Source organism: Coffea arabica, chromosome 4c, assembly GCF_036785885.1.
Source record: "Coffea arabica cultivar ET-39 chromosome 4c, Coffea Arabica ET-39 HiFi, whole genome shotgun sequence".
Lineage (NCBI taxonomy): Eukaryota > Viridiplantae > Streptophyta > Magnoliopsida > Gentianales > Rubiaceae > Coffea > Coffea arabica.
This window is the reverse complement of record NC_092316.1, coordinates 11,145,080-11,167,735: the sequence shown is the minus strand read 5'-3', so window position 1 is coordinate 11,167,735 and position 22,656 is coordinate 11,145,080. Positions and strand designations below refer to the sequence as shown.

At 35.5% G+C, this 22,656-nt stretch overlaps 2 protein-coding genes and 1 pseudogene across 2 annotated transcripts; all 3 read left to right on the top strand.

Moving 5' to 3' along the window:
- Nucleotides 1-3,903: 3,903 nt before the first annotated feature.
- LOC140005276 (uncharacterized) lies at nucleotides 3,904-5,117 on the top strand. Its single transcript, XM_072046008.1, has 2 exons — nucleotides 3,904-4,192; nucleotides 4,289-5,117. The coding sequence occupies exons 1-2, from the start codon at nucleotides 4,033-4,035 to the stop codon at nucleotides 4,831-4,833; spliced, it is 705 nt and encodes a 234-aa protein (XP_071902109.1). The 5' UTR covers nucleotides 3,904-4,032; the 3' UTR covers nucleotides 4,834-5,117.
- A 4,717-nt stretch (nucleotides 5,118-9,834) lies between these two features.
- LOC113738535 (aldehyde dehydrogenase family 2 member C4-like) lies at nucleotides 9,835-18,114 on the top strand (annotated as a pseudogene).
- An 827-nt stretch (nucleotides 18,115-18,941) lies between these two features.
- LOC140005275 (aldehyde dehydrogenase 1-like) lies at nucleotides 18,942-22,639 on the top strand. Its single transcript, XM_072046007.1, has 9 exons — nucleotides 18,942-19,171; nucleotides 19,593-19,735; nucleotides 20,103-20,486; nucleotides 20,572-20,661; nucleotides 21,015-21,188; nucleotides 21,288-21,425; nucleotides 21,517-21,654; nucleotides 21,769-21,830; nucleotides 22,243-22,639. Exons 1-9 carry the CDS (start codon nucleotides 19,060-19,062, stop codon nucleotides 22,514-22,516), a joined length of 1,515 nt encoding a protein of 504 aa, XP_071902108.1. The 5' UTR covers nucleotides 18,942-19,059; the 3' UTR covers nucleotides 22,517-22,639.
- The last annotated feature ends 17 nt before the right edge of the window (nucleotides 22,640-22,656 follow it).

Genomic DNA, 22,656 nt, shown 5'->3' with positions numbered 1-22,656 from the left:
GAAATGAAAGGAGGACACACCACAAAAGGTAGAAATGACTTATTCACAATTTTCATTGTTTTGTTTTTCTGAAATCGCATCCATAGATTGATCAGTATACCATGTTCGTGATTTCAAAAGAATGTATATTTGTTGAACTGCAATTTCCTATGCATGATTTCATTCCAATTGAATGTGATTATCTCCTTCATTTAAAAGTCCTCAAATAACTGATGCCAAATGTTTATAATCTCTTCAACTAATTTGTTTTCTCATTGCTAATTATTCTTTTCATCATATAATTTGCAATACTGCAGTCGTTGTATAGCTCAATATGCTTTTCTGCATTTTGATTTGCAAAATCTGGGAAGGCAATTTATGTCCTTGTGGTTCTTTAATGAGACACGGGCTGATCAAAGTCTATCAATCTAATTTTCACGAATAGACTTATCTAGCATCCATGGAAAAGTATTTAGTACTAATGTAGGAGTTGTTTGGTAAAAATTCATCAACCACAATCACTATAAGTATGATTAATTAGTTTTTTTTTTTTTTTTTTTTGTCAATCATCAGCAATACGTAGCCTACTCCTACTATAGCCTATTTTACGAGGAAATCGACGAAAACTGAATCACCATCGGATAAAACGAATGCACTATACACCTGTATAGATTTGGAGAAACCACATGCTAGTAGCAAAGTGACGAGACATAAAGTTTGAATCCTTGAACTCCCACCCCATAAAGATTTGAATCTGTTCTGGAGGCTAACAATCTTTTCTGGTGTCCCTGTTGTTGTTCTCCAATGAGGCCAAAAGCCAAAATATGACCAGACTTGGTGATGGAAATCTGACCCCGGAACATATCAAAAGAATCCATGGCGAGGGTATCATATAATAGAATAGGCTTGTCGCCTCCACTGGAAATATAGAATATTCAGGTTTAAGCAATAAACGTTGTACGGGTACAAAATTCAGGTCCATATAGGCCTTATCTGCTGAGTGCTGATGACTCAAAGGAATCAAATTAGCAAGTGGATATTAGTTCAGCCACTGCGAAAGTATGCATCGACCACTTTAGATGTATAGACGAAGATCATCACTATGTATGACTGCATTCTAATATTTTACTACAAGACATTATTAGTCTTTGCAAATTTTAATATTTCTGACTGAGTCTCTGTTTGATAATTCAATTCAATATTTAAACTTAATGAATTCAAATCTTAATTCAATTCAACACTTAAATTTAATGAATTCAAATATTAACATTTTTAAATTATTTGTTAATAAAAAATTGAACATTTGAATTAATTAAGTGGCACTGAATTTATTAGACAAAATTTATTTTCAAAATTAAGTGATAAGTTATTCACTTATCATTGAATGTGATATGCACTTAAATGTTTTAGATTTAATACTTAACAATTCAATAGTTTAATGGATTCAGATTTCATATTTCAATTTTATCAAGCGCACGCTAAGCTGCCAACCTATATGTCAAATGTGTCTTTCATGCAAAAGTTGGCTTTGCCTTAGTATTATAGTATCATTTATTCATTCTTTGGTTGCATGACCCACCTTTTTTTTTTTTTTTACCTCTCACCCTTTCCTATACCCTTTTGACCCCCAACGGTGAAGTCTAAGATTCAAAATTTGAACCTATTATTGTGCATATTCTTTCATCCCTCCCCATACCCAAATTAAGCACAGGTGAGCATGTTATGCCTATTATTTGGAAAAATTTTATTCACTCTAACACCTTTTCGGAATGTGATATGCGTGAAATATATTAAAGATACTTGGAAAAAACTGTTATGGTGACTCTTGTTGAATAACTATTACAAATTTGGAAGTTGCTACGCTTTTTATCCTATCCTGTACTCTTATGACTCATGCATGGCACACGGCTTTTCCTATGTAAACGTGATATTGGGTACTCCCCTTTATTTAAAGATGACGTACCTACTTATCTTCCTATATAAATATTTTTGTTTCCCCTCATCTGATGTAAATTGAGCAAATCAGAGAAAGAAGAAATTCCACAATCCATTGGCTCCTAAGTAACAATACAGCCAAAAAATATAAAAAGAAAAAAGTGGTCAAGTAACCAACCGCCAGCTCTTGGACTGGTGTAGTGGCCACCACCAAGCCCTTAAATGCCACAATCTGCTTCAAATCCAGACGGGTGCGTAGGAGTAGGAGCGCATCCGTCTGGTCCGATGGTGGTTCTATTTCCATCGGTCTCTCGTAGGTTCAGTTGAGTCTCCCCTAATTAAAGTAGGAATAAGAGTAGGGATGACAATTGATAAAAAAAAAAAAAAAAATCAATCACAAGTGGACCTCACTGGCACTCAAAATAATAAAAAAGGAAAGTTCTTTCTTCCAGAAAACAAAACTAAAAACAAAAAGGAAAAAGTTTCAGTTGAGTGGGCCCCCTAGACAAAGCAGGCGACCAGAAAAGCTGGTGCCGTTAACTTGCGTGTCGAAAGCAGAACGGTTCGGATAGCCGACCCTTTTGCCTAATTAGCTAAGGCATGAAGCCCAGAGCCACCGGCCGCTGCTATTTCATACCAGCATTTTGCGGCAAAGCGAATCCCAAAGGGCCAAACAAAAACTCGAATGCCCGACGCCACCATTCCTCGCCACTTGGAAGAAGGGCTCCACCCCATCACTGCCACTAATCCCACCTCTAATGGACCACTGTCCCCTTTCTTCTACATTGAAATTCTCAAACCTGAGCAAAGGTAAAGCCATGAAATATATTATTCTGTTATAGCGAATATCCGCATAATATATTTCCTCAACTACAATGCTTCGAATCTCCTGTCCGGAATCACTCTTTATCTCGTCTGTCCCGTTTTTATACAGTTATTATGTGAATTGATGTATCACATGTAGCAAACTTATGATGAATTCGAATGAACACACGTAGCAACTATATAAATATGAGATCAATGAGACAAAAGGTAATTTCGGAACAGAAGATTCTAAATATTACTGCACGTCTACATTTCCTTATTTGTTCTAAAATGAGGAAACGCACTACTATAGGCTAAAAAGAGAGTTGTTGAAAAAAAATTTCTTTCTTGAGGAGAAAAAAATGTTATGTTAATTGTGAAATTATGGGCATACTACAAACATGTAAATAAAAATTTTTAAAATGTTTTCTATAACTAATTAATGAACTTAAGAAATTGTTTAATGTTCTTTTTATTAATGTAGTTGTGTGAGAAATAAAGTGATATAGGGCCAAAATAATATTGACATAAGTGTAATTTTAAGTACTTACTACAAAACACGAGCATACGATTAAAGATAAACAACTAAACAAGCAAACTAAAGAAATAGCCTAATTTAATATATTTTTAAATTCCTACCATTAGATCATTTAACATCCCTAGTTTTTCATATACACTTTATTACCCTACTATTCAAAGAAGTCTTAAAAGAACGAACAAATAACTTAATAGAAGAAGGTATTGTGAATAATTAACCTTTATATCGTTGTTTAAAATATCAAATATAAGAAGCAAAATACGTAATTGCTTCCCTTTTTTTGATTTGAAGAAGCAAATTATTATGAAATTTAGATCCTTATTGTCGAAAATATAAACAAATACTCAACAAAACACGCAAGCGTAACATTTTTTTTTTCTCTATCTCTCTCTCTTTTTCCTTTTTTTTTTTTGCTGTTTTGAAACACGCAATCATAACTCTTTAAAAAAAAATAAAAAGCTCAAAAAGGAACAATAATTCAAAAATTAAAGCACTTGCTCAATTTCAAACATCTTATTTTGGTAAAACTTTAAAACCTCAAAACAATGCAACCCCCATTTTCGACCGACCCATACAACTTTTCCGTGTTGAATTCAACACATGAAATTCCAATTCTAGCCTTCCTCCCTCCGATAAATACTCCCTCAGTCATCTCCTGTGATTCTTGAAGGTGCCACACAACTCCTTCAGAGCATCTTCTCTTCCTTTCCCTACAATTTCCTCAGCTCCCATTCTCTCTCTAAAATTTCATTATTCAACTCCAATTCAACCGAATAATGACTAGAAGCTTGACTTCAAGCCCTAATTCCAGGAAATCCGTCAAATTTCTTTATAGTTACAACGGTCAAATCCTTCCTCGCCCGTCCGACGGCGTCCTTCGTTACGTCGGCGGCCACACTCGTATTCTCTCCGTCGATCGCTCTATCTCCTTTTCAGGTACATTTTTTTTTTCAGATTCATCTAGTTTTGGTTGCTAATTTACGAATTTTTGGTTGTAAAGCTGATTTTTTTATAATGATTTTTAATTTTCAGAGTTGCTGGTGAAATTTGGAGAATTAACTGGAACTTCGGTGAATTTAAAGTGTAAGTTACCGAGCGAAGATTTAGATGTTTTGATTTCAATTAAATCCGATGAAGAGCTCAGGAATGTCATCGATGAGTACGACCGCGCTTCGGAGTTCAGTCACCTGGAGTTGAAGATTAGAGCTATATTATCACCAGTTCAATCAGTGAAAAAGCTCTCTTCACCTTCTTCGCCGACGCGGTTTCAGCCTTTGAGAATGGCTGCTCCGGCGATCTATACTCCGTCTCCGCCGTCAACTCCGCTGTCGTTTAACTGTTCTCCCACTCAATCGAGGCTTCAGCCGACGAAAATGGCTCAGGGGAGTTGTCATCAGTCTCCGCAGCGTGCGGGGGCGTACAGGTGTTGCTCGCCGCCGCCTCCGCCGCAGGCCGTTGGCTATGCTGCTGGTATAAGGAAAGACGCCCGGAGGAATCAATGCTGTCGCCATGGAAGTCCTAGGCAGCAATATTTTATTCCTTATTCAAATATATACTTACTGCCGATAAAACCGTAGAAAATAAAGTAATACAGAGGATAGAAAGGGGGGAAAAAAAGAAAAGAAAAAGGAGAACATTCAAAAATCGAGTTTGAGAAAAATATAAGAGTATATAGATACAGCGACTTATACATACGTATATACAGGTGCAAAATAGTTAGAAATTGCCTTTTTTTTTTGGGCTTCTGGATTCTGGAATGGAAGTTTGATAAGAATTGGATTTTTTATTTTGACATTTCTTTTTTTTTTTTGGGTGTGTTTTTGTATACACTATATTCAATATTTGATGATTTTTTTCCCTCTTTGGGTGCGGATGTTTGAGATGGGCTTCAGTTGTGTGATCTACCCAATTCTTTGTTTCTGATGTGGGAAAACAAATAAGGCCGTTAAGATGAGCTCAGGCGCCGTTTTCACGTCGGATTCAATTGCAGGGTCATTTTCGTTGTCTTTATGCGAGATCCGTGTCGTGAGGTGGCCGTCACGGGAACGTGAACTGCCCCTGCCTAGTATGGGCAGCGGGCAATATTATTATATTTTTTCAAAAATGAGAAAATATGGAGTAGTTATCTTTAATTTTTTTAATTTCTATTTATTATTAGTAAATTGAGGTATTAATAAATGGTATTTTGGTTTTGTTTTCGCAGGTCAACAAAGGCAGATGTATTGGACATTTGGATTTTGGACCCGTTGAATGGAAAGTTCATGCCGTATGCCATTGTGCTTTCATCAAGAGCCGGAGGACCAAGCCTAAAGCAAAACACCTCCTTAGCGAACAAATTTGGAGGAAAGAAAAACGTTTGCTGTATATAACTCTTGATGAGTGCTGTGCCTGTGCTACGGAAAGTAGTGAATCTAGAAGAATTAAACATTAAAATTTAATAATGTTACACAATTTATACCTAAACGGCACTAAACCAAGCTCACAGGGCAAGAGCCTTATTAAAGGCAATCAAGTGGTTAGTCTGACTATGAAATTTGATTTTCAAATCGATAATAATATGGGGTAATGAATTACAAGATTAACGTTTGAATATAAGAACAATAAATGTGAATGGAAGCGTGCCTTTTGAGGCTTGGGTACTAAAATTATGTCTTTTCACATGATAGCGTGACCAGATACCACCATCATCACAAGTTGGGATACGCCGGCCAAGTTGGCCAACATGCATTCCAGGAGGGCACCTGGAAATAAAATAAGGAGACTTGAGGAATGCCTTGCTTATCAATTCAACGGGGCACACGTTTGTAACACGGTCAAAGGGGTTGTTGGTCCTTTGATTAAATGACTTAGCATGCAGAAATTTGGGAACTTGAAAATTGCAGGACTAATCGGTGACACACGGTCTGCTTCTGCCTCCCCACGAAATAGCTCGAACGGTCCGCTCTCCCTCTTTACGGTATGACGACCTTCCTGATTTATCCAAAATTTGAATCCCGTTATTAACGTGCTCGGTGTGGAGTGGGATCTCCTCTTCCGGACCGCAGGGAATTAGTCGGACTCCGTAAGAATTGATTCGGACACCTGTGTGTAGACAAAAAAAAAAAAAAAAATCAGTGACATGTTGCTTATAAGAATATTTATGATAGTGGATGAGGATTCATCACTAGGAATTTTTGGGCTCTGGCGAATATACTGGGAACATTTCATTTTGGTCGGACAATGAACCTAAGTTGCAACTTCTAGTTGACTTTGAATATTTGGTTCATTGCGTGTACGATTGACCAATGAGCTTCCAAGCAAGTCGGCAGGTTTAAGCGCCGAGCGGGCCAAGACAAATGGGTTTTTCGACTCCGCTACTCGGTATCAAATTCAGTGTTTCGAATCAAATCAAACCAATTTTTTAAACAGAAAACTTAGTATAAATATAAAGTTGGTACCAAATTTTATTGAAAAGCGACACCGAAAATCTCATGTGGGGCTCAGAACTGCATTAGTATTAAATAATTACACAGAAAATTTGCCACGAAGAGAGATACAAAATCAGAAGCATCCATTTGCATTGCATTACCATCTGTATGATGTAAAATGTGTTGAAGATGCAACGTCTATAGCCAACTACAAGTAGCCATAGACGTGTATGCTATAATGGCACAAGATATTATGCTCAAGAGACATTCTTTGTTATGTTTTGCACTTAGAGGAGTTATTCTTCTCGTCAATAGCGGAATTTTGTAAATATTTCGGTGAAAATACAAGTGTATTAGAGCTATTTTAGTTCTATAACTAGTATGGAACAATAATAATGCATGATGACAATAGCATCATACATAACTAATAAATAAAACGCGAGAACGTAAAGAATCCTATGATGCTCCACAACTCGTTAAATTACTTATATATATATATATATATATATATATATATAGAAAACTTTCTGTTTGTGATTGTAGTAATCATTTTTGTTTATTCAAAATTGTTATCATATTACTCATTGCTACATAATTGTCTTGAGTTTCTCTTTTTTTTACTCATATTACTCATTACTCGTTAAATTATTATTTTTATATAGAAAACTTTCTGTTTGTGCTTGTCGTAATCATTTTTGTTTATTCAAAATTGTTATTATATTACTTATTGCTACATAATTGTCTTGAATTTCCTCCAATTCAAAATTTCTACAATTCAATACCTTAAAATGTATATATTTTTTTGGTTAGTCGACACATTGATAAATTAGTAGACTGAGAATACAATACAGACCACTACTTAGGCCCCATTTGGAACGAAGTAAAAGGAAGGAAAGGAAAGAAGGGAACTCTAGTGAAAAAGAAAGGAGCAGAGAATAGAGGAAAATAGATTTCATCTATCTTGTTTAGATTAAATGTGAAAGAAAAATAAAGGAAATATAAAAAAATACGGTTTGTATGAGCACTTGTAAAGATATATTTTTGGTGTTATATTTTTGAAAATATAAGATTAATTAGAAAAAGTAAATAAATATAAGGGAGAGTAAGTAAGATTAAATAGAGAAAGTATATAAATGAAAGAGAGTATAATAATTATTAATATGTGTATATATATAGTAGATTAGGTGAATACTAGATGTGTTAGTGGGTGCCTTGCCCTAAGGGCACCACCTGTCAAAAAACCCTTAAAAATATTATTTGAATTAGGGAAGGGAAAAAAATTAAATTATCATGTGTTAGTTACATTTTTATTTATAATAATTTTATAAGCTTAATTTAAAAACACATAGTTTTTTAGAAAATTTTAAAAGTTTCATTTATCTTGATTTCCTTAGATTAGCTGTTACTTCTCGTCCTAACCACTCTTTTTTCTTTATCTTTTAAAGGTAAGGAAAGATATTGAATTAAGCACCTAATATGCTAATTCACTAAAATGATTCTACATAAAGCAACTGCCCCCGAATCCTCAATCAGAATAAATTTTATTAGGAGAACCTAACCTCCATTTTATTGAAGGAAATAGAATAACGTTCACAACGAATTATTCTTTGTAGGATTCTCACAAAAAGAAAGAATGAAGAGAAAGGATGGCTGCCGAACTCCTACTTTCGTGTCAGATTAACAAATCCTCAATGGAGGGTACCAACTTGGGGTACTTAATGAGAAGTGGATGTAAATTGATGGCACTTCAAACTTTGGTGCGAAAAGACTAGTGTACTTATAACCAACAAAATTGGGGTATTTATTAAGAAGCAAATGCAAATTGCTGGCACTTAAAATTTTGATGCGAAATTGCTATACTTTCCTCACATTCAAACCAACCAATAATCAACAAATTTGAGTGTATTTATTAAGAAGAGGATGCAGATTGTTGGCACATCCAATTTTGGTGCAAAATGAATTTACTATCCTCCACACAAATTTTAAATAATGTCTCAAACCAAAAAAAAAAAAGAAAACCAAAAAGGAGAGCTTGAGATTCCAAGAGAATAACCCCTCTCTCTCTCTTTTCCTTCCTCAAAAATCTATCCAAACGCAAACAACCGTATCCCTTCGTTTCTTTTCCTTTGCTTTCCTTTCCTTCCCTTTCCTTCAAAACAAACAATCCTAGTATCCCTCGTTCTTGGGACTTTCCCTTCCTTCCACATATGGCATCCTCGTGTTCTTAGAATTTAGGAATTGGATTGCACTCAGATCAACATTCAGCTTCCGCTCCACCCCTGATCGAAATCCGCAATTTAGGAAATGATTGCGCTTAGAATTTAGATAGAGACCACGTTTTGAAATTCCTTCTGTCATGCATGGTCCATAGTTAACTACTAGATTTACATAACTTCTTCTTTTGCTCTGGATTAATGTTTTTTTCCTACACATTTTTGTTTCCAATGGAATGTCGTTGAAACTATGCATCCTTATATTGGAAGATAGGTAGGTGAATATATGTGAGGGGATCTTCCAAAGAACTAGGAATATATGAGGCATTAGCTTCATTATACTACTTATTCCATGCTTATCCAGCATCAGAATATTACAACTGTTTCTTGTTAATTAAGTTACATACAAGAAAAGATAGATACGTAGAACTTGCAGTGCACAGCCGGCTTTGATCGACTTTTTATTAAAAGCCTCAACTGCTAGCTGCCAAAATGTTTTCTAGTTTTTATTTTTGAGCACTTTTTAATCATGAGTTTGACACCTTTCCTTCCCAATTCTCATAGCTATTGGGGCATACAAATGTGGTGCAATAATAATTCCTAAGCATATATCATAAGGGAGTGAAGATTTATGAACAAAGAACATAGATCCCAAAGAGAATCATTTTACCTAGTAGACAATAACAGTTGAACATGTTGTACTATCAATTTCTACAATATGGCCTCAGAAGTTTATCCACTTCGGTTCGAAATAGTTTTATTGGGATAGTACAATTATCAGGTGGGACGTAGTTTTATTAGCGCTAGAAAACAAGGAGCTAGAGTCACGTAATAACATACAAGAAAATTCTCCTATGAGGTATATGCATCTGTAAATTATAGGCTATTTCTTCCACGGAAAGGAGAACATAGGAAACAGAGTTAACTAGAAGGGAGGGGTTTAGAAATTGAGACTTAGATGACTGTCCAGAGTAATGGAAACGAAAGCTTGGAGTCTCAGCATGTTAAGGTTCCTACAATAAAGTTCACCAAGATGTTCATTAATGGAGAGTTCGTTGATTCTGTTTCAGATTCCTACTTAATTGTTCTCTTCCTTCTTTCTTTATGTTCTCCAACATTCTTGGATTCAATATGAATGGAACAAGAAAGCGTGAAAGTACTGGATCTACTGCGGAAACCGAAAGGAAAGTTACTCAGTTAAACTCAATCTTACCTTTGAACAATTCTACTGTTACTACTTGGTCTTGGGATGATATGGATTGACTGGAAAATGCTTAGGCAGTCTTAGTGTCCGGGCTACTTGGTATACTTTTTAGGGTTAATAACACTATATCCCCGAACTACAGGAGTAGTCGCATTTTGCCCCCTACTCTAGTAAATGTTAGGCCTCAAAACAAGTGAAAATTTTGCTTCCAACTTTGCCTTAAGTATTGTTCACACTTTTCCCCATTCAGCCAAAAAATGTATACATTGCTTTAATAATTAGCAACTCTATATATTATATACTGAACTGATAAGAAAGTAATAAAATTATAATACTTAAAATTTAAAACTAACATACTTTACATCAAAATATTATTGATTAAAAATTCCATATATATATATGTATGTGTGTGTGTATATGCATATGTATATGTATATAGTTCTTTAAAATAAGCTTTCTGTATAATCACTTGACTGTCAACATTTCCTTACAATGTATTTTTGTAAGTTTTCTTTCAAGATAGAATTAGAAACTTCCATAGTAAAAAATGTACTATAAACACTCTCATGTGCCATAGTATCTTTTAAAATTTGTAAAATTACCTTTTAAATCTTTAACCTCAAAATTTTAAAAATAAGTTAGGTAAAATTTCAATAAATTTGATATCAGCAAAATACATATACCTTTGCAGCAAATATTGTAATTTAAAAGCACATTTATATCTTTTAAATTAATCAAGTAAAAGCACAAAGTTGTTATTTTTCATGTTTAAACTTATATTGGACATTATCTTTTGATGCTTATATTTGACAAGCGCTTTTAAAATTTTTGTTGATAATAGTTTGTCAACGTCAAATTTACTAAATTCTTACATAACTCATTTTTTAATTCTTTGAGGTTAAAGATTTTAAGTTAATCTTAAATATTTCAAAAGATATTTTGGCATATGAAAGCATTTAGAGCACATTTTTAACTATAAATGTTTTTAATTCTATCTGTAAAAAAACTTACAAACTTACATTGTAAAGAAATGTTATAGAAAGTTTATTTTGAAGAACTATATATATATATATATATATATATATGATAATTTTCATCAATAATGTTTTGGCATAAAGTATGTTAGTTTTGAATATTAATATTATATTATAACTTTCTTATTGGTTCAATATATTATATAAATAGTTGCTAATTACTAAAGCAAAGTGTACGCTTTTATTTTTGGGCTCAAGGGAGGAACAAAGTGTGAATAATACTAAGGGCAAAGTTGAAATTAAATGTTTCACGCATTTTGAGAGCCTAACATTTACTAGTGTTGGGGGGGACAAAGTGTATTTTTTTTTTTATTCTTTGCCGACTATGCCTATAGTTCAGGTGGACAAAGTGTTATTAACCCTATTTTTTTTTTTATTGCTTGTCGAATATTTACAAGTATGAAAATTAATCACCCTAACTTGCTTGAGTGATACAGGGATATTGACGTTGATGTTCAATTTAGTCTGAAAGATTCTTGAATAGGTTTACTTACTACGGTATAATTGGTTACACTAAATTGTACTACTGTGTTTTTCTGGAAAAATTTTCATGTATAGGAAGGACATTCGAGATAATAGATCCAAGAAGTGGAGAGGCAATTGCAAAAATTGCTTGGGCAAGGAGGATGTTGATTCGGCTGTCAAAGCTGCCCGAGAAGCTTTTGATCGCGGCCCGCGGCCTCGTTTTCATGGCAGCGTATGATTCTTGTCTTCTTATTTCCCTCCTATAGTCTTGCGTGCTTACAGCGCCGTCATTGTTCTATTGGTCCAATTAAGTGGTTTGTCTTATAGACCAAATCCAGGTAATCCAAGTAGCCAAGTCCTTGTTAGCAATCCAAACCTTATCACATTTGTCATTTTTTTAGTGTCAAAACTTGTCTCATATGCATATTTTATATAACCCGCCATAAATTAAATTCAAGAACCAAAGTGATGAAAATCGTTCTCCAAATGAGAGTCACCAGAATGCCAAGAGTACTCCTAGGTCAAGATGAAAATAATTTATTAAGAATAGAAGATCATATATATAGTTTTTGAAATCATAAAAAATTAGATAAGCATGAACATTCTAAAAGTTGAACTCAATTCGTCAGGACATCAATTAGATAAGCATGAAATTTTTTGTTCTGCTCTCTCAACCTCTTTTTTTTTTTTTTTTTTTTCTTGTAAGTCGTGGAGTCTCGATTTGTTTTTCAAAAAAGAGAATTATAGTATAATGGGTTAAATTATAATTCATCCTAGATTTATATATTTTGACCATTGTAGTCATTTTAGCTTTTAACTAGGGGTGGTATTGACATTTTAACTGATTTTTTTTTTTTTTATGAAGGATGATTTTGTCACTTTGATAGATTAGTGTAAAGCATGAGGGAGTTTTTTTTTTTTTTTTTTTTTTTAAATGTAACCCAAGACCTCTCACTTAATTACACTCCCATCCAAGAGTTGCGTATAGAATTTGGAACTATAAAGGATAATGTGAAAAAGTACAAAATTATAGGGGGTTAAAATATGAGTTATCGTTCATATTGTATTTGATTTTCGACATTACCCTTCTCCAATCTACAAAGACTGTCTGATTTTTTTTTACACATCATCTATCACGGAATACTTCACCCCCTGAAAGGTTTTTCTTATTTTTGTGTCAAAACCTAAGTAACAACCTTAGTAGACCATAGAATTACCTTTGAGACTGCTTGAGATTACAGTTTCCTTTCTCTTTTGGTTTGTCATCAGGCTAGGCGAAAGATACTATTGAAGTTTGCAGATTTGATCGAGCAAAACACAGAAGAACTAGCCGCTCTGGATGCAATTGATGCTGGAAAATTCATTTATCTGTTAAAGATTGCTGATATTCCACTTGCTTTAGACACAATCTGTCAGGGAGAAACACCTCGAGAGAATCTACCAAAGAGCCCAATATGTAAGTCAGGAATCCAACTCTGACCCAAAAGCTTAAGCTATTAGGTTTTGGACCCTTATTTACATATTAACCGCTCTTTCTCCATTTCTTGGACCAATGTGGGACACAATCCTTTGCTCATGAACCTAACAAATCTCCCCCTTCATGAGTAACCCCTACATTAAACCCAAATTTACAGACCCTTCTTCGAGCCTACTTTAATACTCAATGTAAGTCCACCTTTATCACCAAGATCACCTCTTCTCCCAAATATGGACCCACTCTTTTTCAACATCCAAACTGGATTTTTGGACCTCTGCCAACCCTTGGCTCCATCTCACACCAACCGGACCCCCTGCCAAACCCATGGCGCACGTGGTCCAATACTAACTAAACTCCAAATTTACAAACCCTTCTTCGAGTCTACTTTAATACTCAATGTAAGTCCACCTTTATCACTAAGGTCACTTCTTCTCCCAAACATTGACCCACTCTTTTTCAACATCCAAACTGGATTTTTGGACCCCTGCCAACCCTTGGCTCTATCTCACACCAACCGGACCCCCTGCCAAATCCATGGCGCACTTGGTCCAACACTAACCAAACTTCTTAGCACTTTGGTCCACTACCAAGAAGAGAATTTTCACCTGTCCAACTCCGAGAAGAATCCACTTGCTCATGAGTAACCCAGTCTTACAATTTGAAGCTCTGATATCAATTTGTTAGGGAGAAAAACTTCGAGAAAGTCTATCAAACATAATCCGAAATGGAACACAACTCTCTACTCATGAACCTAACATAATCCGTTACCATGCAGGGGCAGCAGACAAGATACACGGGGATACTCCGAAAATGTAAAAGAAACTGCAAGCATATTCCTTGCTTGAGTCCATTGGTGTTGTAGGACACATTATCCCTTGGAACTTTCTGATTGGGCTATTTCCCACGAAGGTTGGCCCAGAATTCGTTGCTGGTTGCACCATGGTTGTCAAGCCCGCTGAACAAACACCCCTCTCAGCCCTCTCCTGTGCACATTTGGCAAAGCTGGTAGTCTTCAATCTTGCATTTCTTGTCCAATATTGAATTTAAATACTCCATTTACCAATTGTTAATCTTAAATGTTGAACAGGTTGGAATCCCTGTTGGAGTGCTTAAGGTTGTGCCAGGATTTGGACCTGCCGCTGGTGCTGCTATTAGCTCTCATATGGACATCGATATGGTACACTTGAGAATCGGACCCTTTTTGTAAGACGAGTAATAAAGAATCTTAGACACTTGATTATATTCAATTATGGATTAAGGTAGACGAGAAAAAATATGGATGAGAATCCTATAATCTTTGTAAGACGAGAAATAAAGACCCTTAACGACTCGATTCTTTTCAATTCTTGAGTAAAGTAGTCGAGAGTTGAACCCCCCTTCCAAAATGATAAATAAAGACCCTTAACCACTCATTGATATTTGATTCTAGATATTTACGTACTGAATGCAAAAATATATTTTAAATAAATTTTGAATTAATCTTCTTATTTGGCCAATGTATGTATTTCTTTTGCAGGTAAGTTTTACAGGTTCTACAGGACGTCTCATAATGCAAGTTGCAGCCACTATCAATTTGAAACCCCTGTGTCTAGAACTCGGGGGCAAGTAGGACCACGGCCAGGTGCAACCTATGTTTTCAGAATCGGACCGGGTATCGACTCGGTCAAGCTCAAAAGTTAGGGGTCAATGGGTTCAACCGAGTTCAATAGGGGTTGAATCGGATGACGTCATAAATAAAAATTATTTAAAGCTTAAAATATTATATGTAAAATACCTAATAACATGTAAATATTAATAAATGTATATTCATATATATTTGATATTTTAAATATATTTAACAAGAAAATACAAAGAAATTAGAATAATCAAGTAACAATTTATATTATTTAATGAGTATTAACAAGTTTAGAATTAAAATTATGGATTTAATTGAAAAATAATACCAAACTTTAAGAAAATATTGATAAAGTATGAAATATTTGAGGAATATTAATAATTTTTAATAATCTAGGGGTCAAAACATAATATTAAAAAAGTTTGAGTTTTTTTTTTTTAAATGCTATTTGAACCTAAAAAATCCGGTTTTTTCCAATCAAACCCTGTTTTTGACCGGATTTGACTGGGTTTTTACTTACCCGGTTTTTAAGCATGACTCGAACCGGACACTTGGCCGGTTCCTGATTTGACCGGTCGAATCGGCCGGTCCGGTCCGAGTTTTAAAACATGGGGTGCAACCGTTCCTAGCTGTTTTGTGCATTTTGCACACGGCGTAACTTTGTTTGCATACGGCGTAACTTTATTTGCACAACGTGTAATTTTAAAATAAATTTTTATGAGCCCACACACGTTGTTAAAAATGAGGTACAAGAAATAATTTGAACCTTACAATTTTTTTGGGTCAAATCTTGGCCGTGAACAAATCATTTGGGCCAAGTAACCCTTTATAATTTTCAACGATGCAGACGTTGACAAAGTTGCAGAACAAGGCCCATAGGGATCACTATTTAACAAGGCACTACTAATTTTTTTTTTAATTATATTTCTTCTTAATTACCTACTAATTTATTATCTAGAGTTAAAAGCTTGTTTGACATTTTTTCTTCTTGGCAGGGTGAAATATGCGTGGCTGGCTCTCGCGTTTTTGTCCAACATGGGATTTATGATGAATTGCTACTTAAGTTGAAGGAGAAGGCCAAAATCTGGGTTGTGGGCGATCCTTTCGACCCAAATTCTCGTCAAGGCTCCCAAGTATAATGATGAACAAATTACTGAAAGTTACTACACTAAATTTTATTGTACAATAATTAGTACAATTAACTTAATTTGTTCAACAATGCAGGTCGACAAGACGCAGTATGAGAAAATCCTTTCATATATTCAGCGGGGCAAGAAGGAAGGTGCCACCTTATTTTACGGTGGCAAGCCCTTGGATAGAAAAGGCTATTACGATAGGACGCTAATTTAGCATTAATTTTGTTATAATTTCCTTTTTTTTATTGGATTGGATATTGCATTAATGGACATATTTTGTTTGAATTTTATGTTTAGGGGGTGTTTAGCCAATTGGAGAAGAAAAGTGCAGAAAATAGGTGTGGGCGCGTGAGAAGACATCAATCAAGTCCAGCGTGCGCGGGATTCTATGCAGGTCAGTGTCCTAATCCAAGTGGGAGTCGTCTTCATAGCTGGAAGAAGATATAATTATTTGTCAAGTTTCTAACTAGTAATTGCGTCGGTTTAGGAAACTTTTAAGAGTTTGAGTACCTATCTCTTTTAGGAAGTTAGTTTTCCTATAGAGGAGACCTTTTTGGAGTCAATTGTGACGGATTGTGAAGAGGGAATTAAGTTGGCCTCTCGCTCTCCACAATTCGGCCTCGGGTACTTTTCTTTTGGTGGTTTTTTGGCAATGGATTTTCCTCTCAAGTTAATTGCGTTGTTCAACACCATGAATTGTAGCTAAATTACTCCTAATCAAGGGATAACGGACGACTTGGTTCAACTACTACCGTGAGATCAAAATAATTTTCAGCTTCTCTTTTATTTATTAGTATTTGTGTATTTCGGATTATATTGCTTATAGCTGTTGAGTTGTTTGAATATCAAGGGCCCGATATTTATATTAATTTGACAGTCAATTGCTATTTAGCCATTTAAATCCGTAATTGTTTATCTGCGCTAATAGAGTGCCAACTGGCATGATTAGGTTCATGTTAGAAAAATATACGGGCTAATCTAAACAAATCCTGGTAGCGTATTTGTTGATTAGAACAGGGTTTTTCTAATTTTTAATGCAGTTAGGGAATTAAATTCTAAGGTCGTGCCTAGGGTTGTTCCTTAATTCGAGAAATAGACAGCGGGCGTACCCTAGCTATCGAGACAGTAAGGAAGGGTTGATCGCTGACGCATGTTAGTGGTTATAACCTGTTTATTAATAAATACTTGAGTTTATCTTTACATTAGTGATCGGTGGTGCGAAACTTGTCTGATGTTTCTCCCTTGGCTAAAGTCTTGTTATTCATTAATTAATCTTGTTCATTTATTGTTTGTTAATTTATTTGAATTTAATAATTTTCTCTTTAATTCATAAAAAAAAACCCCATTAATCTTGATTCTTAAGGAAGTAAATTCTCCCCCAGTCCCTGAGGAGACGACCCTACTTGTCGCTGCTGCAAATCATTACTTCTCTTGGACAATTCTGGTATATCGGATTCAACAAACTCTTTGAAACCAGGGTGAATTTAGTAAACCATTGCACATCCAAGGTCTCTGCTCCAGTACTAGAGTTGATACCAACTGCTTTTATTGGCAATTAGGATTTTTATTATTATTACATAGTTTCGACACCTGTCCTACTAAATTGAGCCCATCATATTCATTGATGTCAAAGTAAATGCTTTAAATCAACAATGATCTATTTATGGTTACGAAGCCACTTGCCTTTGTGTTGAACCTTATAAATGAAACATAATCAAAAATTTTTCCCCTTCATGCAGGATGATATGACTATTGCCCAGGAAGAAATCTTTGGGCCTGTTATGTCACTGTTCAAATTCAAGTAAGGCGTTTGAAGTATTATCTGAATTCCACCTTGGTAATTAACGATGGATTGTCAAAGATTAATTTCTGGAAAATGACTATGTATAACCAAATAATGTAGATGAACCTCACTTAAAATTGCTCGGTGGACAAACCATTTCCGGGTTTCTATTTCTTTTCTATTAGTATTGACAACAAAATGAACGCGGTGATCATAGTTTTGTATCATGTACGTGCACAGGAATGTTGAGGAGGCCATCCAGAGAGCCAATGGGACGAAATATGGACTAGCAGCGGGCATTATGAATAACGACTTGAATATCGCAAACAGGGTTTTAAGGTCAATCAGGGCTGGTGCTATTTGGATAAATTGTTACTCTGCCTTTGACGGAGACTGCCCTTATGGAGGGTATAAAATGAGTGGTTTTGGGATGGATACCCTCAAGAAGTATCTTCAAGTCAAGTCCATTACTACCCCAATTCACAATTCACCTTGGCTCTAGGCAATTCTTCATGGCATCAGGGCAACTGGCAAATTTCTTTTCACTCTTTTTAAGGTTTTCTTGTGAACGTGGTTTTCTATCATTTTGAGAGTAAGCAAGCTCAGCTCTAGTTTTTAACTCTTGAGATGGTTTTCTATCATTTTGCGAACGTGTCGAGCTACTTTTGATTTTCAAAAGGGTCGAAGAGCAATTCAGTATTCTTGAAAATTAATTGAAGAAATCTATTTTTTTTCAATCGGCAAAGTGCCAATTCTAAAGCTTGATTGACGAGTTTCCACTTGGCAAGCAATTTGAGATGGTCAAGTGTTTTTTACACGTCCAAAATTAATTGTACATTGGAATTTTACGTAGTAAAAAAAAATCAAGGATCAAGAAGGCTGAGCAAGCCAAAGCATGCCGAAATGTAGGGCGGCAAGATATAGATCAAGAGTAGGAAAATTTTGGAGCAAAGCTAAAGTCGAATGCATCGATCTCTCTGATTGGTTTTGCACAAATTGACCAACCAGCCGCAAGACCTTTGAATGGAAGTATTTTAAACAATAACCACAATTGACTTTTCTACCATAGAAAAGTTTACATTTTTTTTTCTACATTGATACTCAAAATAACTGAAACACACGTGTTGCTAAACAAGAACACAAATTGGCTTGGTTTCCTAATATTGCCAAAATTTTTTGACTAAATTACGTATGACAAAGCGTACACATGTCGGCCAAGGCATTGCAGACGACTAGTATGACGAGAAGCAGAACGGCATCACGTACTTATCCTCAAGTACTAATTTCATAGAAGATCCGAGAGAAATTCATTATACGTACCTTGTGAAAAGAAGGAACTAGAGTCAAGTAAAACATACTAGATAAGATTCTTTTCACTATATATATCCATCAATGTATATCCTGTTTCTTCCACTAATACGGGAAACAGAGTCACATAACTAAGTGAAGGATTGAGACTAGTGAGAGATATGGCTGTCCAAAGTACTGGCAATGGAAGTTATGAGCCTTCGCAAGTTAAGTTTCCTGCAATAAAGTTCACCAAGCTATTCATCAATGGAGAGTTCGTTGATTCTCTTTCAGGTTCCTCCTTAATTCTTCTCTTCCTTCTCTCTGTGCTCTCCAACATGCTTGGATTCATATGAATGGAACCGGAGAGCATGATAGTACTTGACTATGAAATCTAGAAGGGATATTAGTCAGTTAAACATGATCTTACTTTTCAACTATTTTCCTATACTAACTGTTTGAGACTATACAAAGGATGATCAGACTGGGTGGAAAATATTTGGGTAGATTCGGTGTTTCAGCTACTTGATATATATCGTTTTTTATTCATTTCGAATATGCACAAAGATGCAAATCAACATCCCTTACTTACTTGCATGATGCTGGGATGTTTGTGTTGCTAGAAGATTCTTGAATAGGTTTACTTGCTATACTTGGTTACAGCAAATTATACTGCTGCGTTTTTTGGGTAAATTTTGAAAATTTTCGTGTACAGGAAGGACATTTGAGACAATAGATCCAAGAACTGGCGAGGCGATTGCAAAGATTGCTGAGGGAGACAAGGAAGATGTTGATTTGGCTGTCAAAGCTGCACGAAAAGCTTTCGACCACGGCCCATGGCCTCGTTTTCCTGGCAGCGTACGAATCCTGTCTCCAATTCTTCCTCTACTTTTTGTCTTACTAGCTTCACATAGTTTAACTTTTTGTTAGCAGTGTAGAATTTGTCACAGATGCTATTATTGATGTCCGAGACTACTTGTCCCCTTAAAAGATCGATCATATGACGTTTGACTTTCAATGATAACCTTCTCTAAACCCCAAAAAACTGTCTGGTTTTTGAATAAGAACAAAATTGGAGTATTTCACCCACCAAGAAGTTTTTAGAGATATTGTGCCAAAACCAAAGGTGACGGACGACCTTAGTGGACCAGAGTATTGAATACTGTTATTTCCGGGACTAATTAGATTAAACTTTTCTCTGTCTTTTCTGCTGATATGTCACCAGGAGAGGCGAAGGATACTACTGAAATTTGCAGATTTGGTCAATGAAAATGCAGAAGAACTAGCCACTTTGGATGCAATTGATGCTGGAAAATTGTTACACTTGATGAGGATTATTGATCTCCCACTTGCAGTGGACACAATCCGTTACTATGCAGGTGCAGCAGACAAGATACATGGGGAGACTCTGAAAATGTCGAGGGAACTTCAATCATATACTTTGCACGAGCCCATTGGTGTCGTAGGACACATTATTCCCTGGAACTTTCCCAGTTTGATGTTTGCCATTAAAGTTGGCCCGGCATTAGCTGCTGGTTGTACCATGATTGTCAAGCCTGCTGAACAAACGCCTCTCTCAGCCCTCTATTATGCACATTTGGCTAAGCTGGTAAGTATTCAATCTTGCAATCCTTGTCCAATTCTGAATTTCAATACTCCATTTACCGATTGTTATTTTCTTAAATGTTGAACAGGCTGGAATCCCTGATGGAGTACTTAACGTTGTACCGGGATTCGGACCTACAGCTGGTGCTGCAATTAGCTCTCATATGGACATCAATATGGTAAACATGTATAATTTTTGTTTCAAAAGCATGGAAGGACCAAGGGAAAAATGTGGAGGAGAATCAGACCCTCTTTGTAGGACGCAAAATAATGACCCTTAGCCACTTGATCATAATCAATTTTGGATTAAGGTCGACAAGAAAAAATGCGGATGAGAATTGAACCCTCTTTGTAAGACAAGAAGTGAAAGATCCTTAACGGCTTCATCACATTCGATTATTGAATAAAGTAGTCGAGAATTGAACCCTTGTTCCAAAAGCATAAATAGAGACCCTTAAACAAACCTATATTTTTGATAGAAAATTTCAATTAACCTTCTTATTTGGCTAATGTACAAGTATTTTTTTTGCAGATAAGTTTTACAGGTTCTACAGAGATAGGGCGTCGCATAATGCAAGCTGCAGCCACTAGCAATCTGAAACCGGTGTGTCTAGAACTCGGGGGCAAGTCACCCTTAATAATTTTCAACGATGCAGATGTTGACAAAGCTGCAGAACAAGCCCTGCAGGGATCATTTTTTAACAAGGCACTACTGAAATTTTTTTTTTTTTGTTTCTTCTTGTTAGTTACCTACTAATTTATTATTTAAGTCAAAAATTTGTTTGGCAATTTTCTTCCTTGGCAGGGTGAAATATGCGTGGCTGGCTGTCGTGTTTTTGCCCAAGATGGTATTTATGATCAATTTCTTCTTAAGTTGAAGGAGAAGGCTCAAAACTGGGTTGTTGGAGACCCTTTGGACCCAAATTCTCATCATGGACCCCAAGTAAAACGATGAATAAATAACTAAAAGTTACTACACTAGATTTTATTGTACAATAATTCGAGCACCTAACTTAATTTGTTCAACAATGCAGGTCGACAAGAGACAGTATGAAAAAGTCCTTTCACATATTGAGCAGGGCAAGAAGGAAGGTGCCACCTTATTTTACGGTGGCAAGCCTTTGGACAGAAAAGGCTACTACATTGAGCCCACCATATTCATTGATGTCAAAGTAAAATGCTTTAAACCAAGAATGATCCTTATATAATTACAAAGTCATTTGGATTACCGTTGAATTTCATAAATGAAATATAATCAATTCTTTTTTTTTCCCCCTCTTATGCAGGATGATATGACTATTGCGCAGAACGAAATATTTGGACCTGTTATGACAGTATTCAAATTCAAGTAAGGCATTTGAACTATTATCTAATTGATGATGGATTTCCAAAAATTAATTTTTGGAAGATAACCATGTGTAACCAAATAATGTAGATGAGACTTACCCAAAAAAAAATTTTTTTTGTAACATTTTTTTTTTTGGAATGTGATGCGCATGAAATAAAAAAGTATTATAGAATGAAAAGTTACTTCAAGAACATGTCTCAAGAATAATCCAAAATTTTTTTAACCAAAATTGACTATTCAAGTAGAGCAGCCAACCATATGAAGCCGCTGGACACTCCAAGGGCATGTCCAGTGGCCTTGAACCTCTCTCAAAATTGCCCAGTGGACAAACCATTTCAGCTTTTCTTTCATCCTTTCTATTAATTTTCTTAATGCCATTGTGATCATAGATTTATATCAACTACGTGGACAGGGATGTTGAGGAGGCCATAAAGAGAGCCAATGAGACGAAATATGGATTAGCAGCGGGGATTATGACTAATGACTTGAACATTGCTAACACGGTTTCAAGGTCAATCAGGGCCGGTGCTATTTGGATAAATTGCTACTTTGCCTTTGATGCAGACTGCCCTCATGGAGGGTATAAAATGAGTGGCTTTGGGAGAGATTTGGGGATGGATGCTCTCAAGAAGTATCTTCAAGTCAAGTCTGTGACTACCCCCATTTACAATTCACCTTGGCTTTAGGCAATTGTCAATCTCATGCTGGCAATTTGTAGGTTCCATTTGTTTTCTGCAATTTTTTTTTTGGTTGTAAAACATGGTTTTCTGACATGCTGAGAAAATGCAAGTTCTGTTCTATTTTTCTTATTATTATATTTAATGCA